Source organism: Salmo salar, chromosome 02, assembly GCF_965601325.2.
Source record: "Salmo salar chromosome 02, fSalSal1, whole genome shotgun sequence".
Lineage (NCBI taxonomy): Eukaryota > Metazoa > Chordata > Actinopteri > Salmoniformes > Salmonidae > Salmo > Salmo salar.
In genome coordinates this window covers 68,976,740-68,982,739 of record NC_138292.1, presented here as the reverse complement: position 1 = coordinate 68,982,739, position 6,000 = coordinate 68,976,740, and the positions used below count along the sequence as shown (strand labels likewise).

Genomic DNA, 6,000 nt, shown 5'->3' with positions numbered 1-6,000 from the left:
TTAGGAATACCCTGCCATTATACACAACTGTGTTTAATGTGCACCTTCCCTGTTAATTTAAAATTAACTCCACCTGTATCTTCTTTCATTTTAGTCCCATGGTGCATGGGCTGGGATCCGAACCCGGGCCTCCCGCGTGGCAGGCGTGAATTCTAAACTATTCAAATGCATACTCGGGTTCAGTGTCTTTCAACTGAAGCAAAGGAAACATTAGGCCCCTATCAGCCTGACCAGGGTCAATAGCGGTGGTGATCAGCCTAGTAGTGTACACTCACAAAAATAACAAACAGGGGAGCTGATATCCCCAGCCTCTCCCAGGGAGGGATGTACCCCGACCCTGGGCGTGGTGCCTTAGGTCGTGGAAACGGAAGCCATTGTCCCATTTTCCCCAACTAAGGTTTCAGTGGTTGGAATCGAATTTATGTAGGGCGCGCAAATCGGCCCTGGTTTAAGTCAAAGTTCTGGAAGGGGTTGGGGCTGGAGTGCAATGTGTAAGGTGGTGCCAAGGTGCTCCTGATTTACCTTTGACCTGGACAGAGTGTGAAGTAACTTCCTTCACTTCGTATGGCCCAGTCCACCTGGGTTCCAGCCACTTTCTCTTGTGGACCTTGACCCTCACCCAGTCCCCAACTTTTACCTTCAGTGGTGGCGAGTCTCCCAACAGCTCCCCCTCTTGGACCTTGCGGATCTGTGTGGAGAGAGCTGCAGAAAGTTCCGTCAGTTTTCTCACATACAGACATTACAATTTGTTGTACATCAAGGGCGGGCATATGACCTCCCTCCCTTGGTGGACCAGGCATATTCAAACCTGCACATACCGTAGCTATTTAGCCTTAAGGGTTTGAGTGGCGCGTTCCACTAACTTTGTATACTTAGCCCGTCGCTGGTTGGAACCAGCGATGTATTCACGGCGCGGACACTGACTTATCTCTGGTGCCCCACCCTCGTAAACAAAGTGTTATTCCTTGTCTAATTTCCCAGGCAATATTCACGGCACGGCGGCCACATCAGTTTATTTATTCGAATTGGTCGGGGTCTCAAGGAACGGACCTTAATAACTTGCAATTACCAGTCCGGAATTAACTATAAAACTTTCAATCAGGCTTATACAAATGCAGTTTATCAAACACATACAATCAGAACAGATTTATAAACAGTTATGCAGCAAGGAATACAAATATGCGGGTCAGCAAATTATGGCTCCTTCCCAGACTACCGGGCAGAATAAACTGAAATCCGGGACGTGGACACCTATAGTGTCGCGTCGGAAGGAGCTACACTTCTATCAAGTCTCACCGAGCAGTATGCAGTTTACTGAATTCGGGACGAGGCTGAATCAGCCTATTCTATAAGTTTAAACAATACCTATTCTCATACTCATTTCTTTCAGCCGAATGAATCTACCACTTTTTAAGTTTTCTGTATGACATGGGTAGATTGCAGCCGATTCCAAAATCAGTCCTCCCCCATACCAACAGTCGTTTCCCTAAAATTTGGGGCCACACAGGCCTGCTTATTTACTTTAAATAAACCTGAAAAATACTGGTGAATTTCAGCGGGTGGCCAGACCAGTCATTCCCCGAATCTCACAGATTTATGCTATCAATATTGGGCCACACAGGACGGGTCCACACAGGCCGGGTCCACACAGGCCGGGTCCACACAGGCCGGGTCCACACAGGACGGGTCCACACAGGCCGGGTCCACACAGGACGGGTCCACACAGGACGGGTCCACACAGACTCTTTATCTACTTTTAATTAATCTGAATAATATGGGTGGACTCAACTGGTTGCCACGTCAGTCGTCCCCCAAGTCAACAGATATATTCTATCAATGATGGGCCACACAGGCCGGGTCCACACAGGACGGGTCCACACAGGACGGGTCCACACAGGACTTAACTAACTTAAAATCTATTCAGTCAAATATCTTTGTGTTCGGCCTTAACATTTAATTACAGTTATTACAATTTCGACAACAATTCATACTCACGCCCAGTACTACTGATCAGAATTTGGATGAGACTATAATACAATATGCAGATTTTGTTTTAACAGGCTCTGCTTACCTTATTTAGTCGAGCTCGTTGATCAGTTTCCTGGGGCGGGCAGAATCGCCGATGTCTCCTGCGAACAGGTCACCCGTCCTTACGAGATTGTCCCGGACTTGTCTCCTCTCACATCAACCATTAATGGACCGAATTCAGGAGTTTGAAACCATCCTCTGCTACCAATTTTGTAGATGATCAATTACTTGAGAAGGAGACCAAGTCAAGACTCTGGACCAGGTGGATTCAGTATATAGTAAGGCAGTTTATTATGAGACAAAGATATTTGGCTGAGCGTGCACGGGCTCGTTCGTTTAGCTCTTAGGGAACTAGCAGAAGAGAGAGCCCCGAAACATAGTGTACATCCAATTTATACAATGAAATAACAGTGTGTTGACGTTGAGTCTAGTAGGTCCGCTCTCCTGACTGGTCGATGAGTGGAGGGACGGTCCACTCTCCAGGTGGTGTCGACTTCCCATTGGCCCTTGGCAGTATCCGTTGTCCTCGGAGTCCAACACACCTAAGTGTGTGTGTGTGTGTATTTCTGGTAATTCGTGTCTGGGTGCTTGCGATATTCATGGAATGTTGTTCTTTACACCAGTGGTCAGTTCGTGTGGCTAGGGCGCCTTCATGTCTTGACATTTTTGTGTGAGTTTCTTAAGTCAGCCATCTGTCCTCTGGGTGTGGTTGTGATTGGTATCACTTGGTTGCTCAATATGTCTCTGGAATTTTGTTGTGTGCTGTTGTGAAACATGTTGTACAAATGCCCTCCTTATATATCATTAGGTAAAACGTTAGATTTATTTTTATTACACTAGTCAGAGAACCAGTAGCTAGTCAGAGAACCAGTAGCTAGTCAGAGAACCAGTAGCTAGTCAGTGAACCTGTAGCTAGTCAGTGAACCAGTAGCCAATCAGTGAACCTGTAGCTAGTCTGTGAACCATTAGCCAGTCAGAGAACCAGTAGCCAGTCAGAGAACCAGTAGCCAGTCAGAGCTAGTGGGAGATCTATGAACATAGGATAAGAGAAGGTGTGGTGTGTGTGTGTGTGTGTGTGTGTGTGTGTGTGTGTGTGTGTGTGTGTGTGTGTGTGTGTATCCATAGATGTCCGTAGCCACTGCTGAGTGGCTAATGGTTTTACTCGTCAGGAATGGTCCCAGAAAGCCTAGGGAGGAGGATCCTGGATGTCCTGTCATTACATCAGAGACGTCCTGAGTGTTTATCTAATCTGCACGTGGGTGTGTGTGTCATCGTATCAACATACAGGCCATGGGATCTGTTGTCAACGGATGTCATACTACCAATCAAAATGACCTTTAGAACCGAACATGTGTCTGTGTGTGTGTGTGTTTGTCTGTCAAGCGTACCACAATGTCTTGAAATAACAGACGGTGATATCAGAGACTATGGAGCATTACAGTATGTGATATCCCATGGCAGTTCAGGACAAGACATGACATATCATTCATATTGACAAGACACGACATATCATTCATATTGACAAGACATAACATATCATTCATATTGACAAGACATAACATATCATTCATATTGACAAGACATAACATATCATTCATATTGACAAGACATAACATATCATTCATATTGACAAGACATTACATATCATTCATATTGACAAGACATTACATATCATTCATATTGACAAGACACGACATATCAATCATATTGACAAGACATTACATATCATTCATATTGACAAGACATTACATATCATTCATATTGACAAGACATAACATATCATTCATATTGACAAGACATAACATATCATTCATATTGACAAGACATAACATATCATTCATATTGACAAGACAACATATCATTCATATTGACAAGACATTACATATCATTCATATTGACAAGACATAACATATCATTCATATTGACAAGACATAACATATCATTCATATTGACAAGACATAACATATCATTCATATTGACAAGACATAACATATCATTCATATTGACAAGACATAACATATCATTCATATTGACAAGACATATCATTCATATTGACAAGACATACTACATTCATATTGACAAGACATTACATATCATTCATATTGACAAGACATAACATATCATTCATATTGACAAGACATTACATATCATTCATATTGACAAGACATTACATATCATTCATATTGACAAGACATTACATATCATTCATATTGACAAGACACGACATATCAATCATATTGACAAGACATTACATATCATTCATATTGACAAGACATTACATATCATTCATATTGACAAGACACGACATATCAATCATATTGACAAGACATTACATATCATTCATATTGACAAGACATAACATATCATTCATATTGACAAGACATTACATATCATTCATATTGACAAGACATTACATATCATTCATATTGACAAGACATTACATATCATTCATATTGACAAGACACGACATATCAATCATATTGACAAGACATTACATATCATTCATATTGACAAGACATAACATATCATTCCCATAGAATCATGCAGATACTTGGCTGCCATTTTGAGCCATCCAATTAGTTGCTGCCAATGTGAATGAGAAGAGATGAGGCTTGCCTCCCAAATGACACCCTATGCCCTACATAGTGCATTACTTTTGACCAGATCCCTATGGGTCCTAGTCAAAACTAGTGCACTGAATAGGGAATAGGGTGCCATTTGGGATGTGTTGGAAGATATGCTGGCTCTACAGAGGACAGCTAATGACATCGAAGCATATTTCATACCCCCTTGGGCCCAGCATTAGATACAGTCGCTCTCTCTCTAACACACAGACACACACATGCATGCAAGTGCACACGGGCGCACACACACACACACACACACACACACACACACACACACACACACACACACACACACACACACAACAGAATTAGCTTTACTTAATAGTTGATGGGTTGCCATGGAGATCAGAGGGCATTGATGTTTCTTCTGTGTCTCTTTGGAAACAATAAAAGAGAGGGAGAATTGGAGAGGGAGAGAGAAAGAGGGAGAGAGAGATTGAGTAAAACTCAAAGTGCAGACATGCTGATATATATTAAAAAGTAATCTACCCCCAGCTGGAACTTCTATGCCCTCCTTTCCACACCGTGTACCAGCCTGTACCAGCCTGTACCACCCTGTACCAACCTGTACCACCCTGTATCACCCTGTACCAGCCTGTACCACCCTGTATCACCCTGTACCAACCTGTACCACCCTGTATCACCCTGTATCACCCTGTATCACCCTGTACCACCCTGTACCAACCTGTACCACCCTGCATCACCCTGTATCACCCTGTACAAACCTGTACCACCCTGTACCACCCTGTATCACCCTGTACCACCCTGTATCACCCTGTATCACCCTGTATCACCCTGTACCTCACCAATGTCAATGTCTTCTGCAGCTTCAAGCTTCTCTTAGTCTGCAGGTGGTATGATACCATATGTTTTGGTTTTTAATGGAGTCCTGTGGTATTGTGCTTTCAAGGCCTACTTCAGGCGTAGGCAACCCTGTCCCTGGAGGCACCATACTGACCAACTGAGCTAAATGATCAGTTCAGTGATTGGCTACAACACAGCTGGTCTTCCAGGTGGGTTAAAACAATAATATGAAGTGCCTGTGGTACTCCAGGAACAGGGTTACCTACCGCTGGCCTACTTGATCACAAAGCTAAACTATACACCCTTCTCTCCTTCCCTCCACTTTTACCTCACCAATATCAATGCTTTATACACCTTCCAGCCTTGTATCCTAGTCTGCAGGTGGTATGGTATAAGTCTTAATATGTTGGTTTTGTTTTCTAATGGAGTATTGTGGTATTGTTATTTCAAGGTATAACTGATCGCAAAGCTAAATCTCTATGCCCTTTCTTCCTCCTCCTCTTCCTCCTCTTCCTCCTTCCGCAATACCTCAGCAATACCA

General features: G+C 43.2%; 1 protein-coding gene across 1 annotated transcript in view; it reads left to right on the top strand.

The window, feature by feature from the left end:
- The first annotated feature begins 1,179 nt into the window (after positions 1–1,179).
- Positions 1,180–6,000, top strand: part of LOC106590384 (voltage-dependent T-type calcium channel subunit alpha-1I) — a 187,130-nt gene continuing 182,309 nt past the window's right edge. The window contains exons 1-2 of the mRNA XM_082969363.1: positions 1,180–1,185; positions 1,622–1,731. Of these exons, the coding sequence (XP_082825489.1) occupies positions 1,180–1,185; positions 1,622–1,731 (116 nt within the window). The remainder of the gene's footprint in view (positions 1,186–1,621; positions 1,732–6,000) is intronic.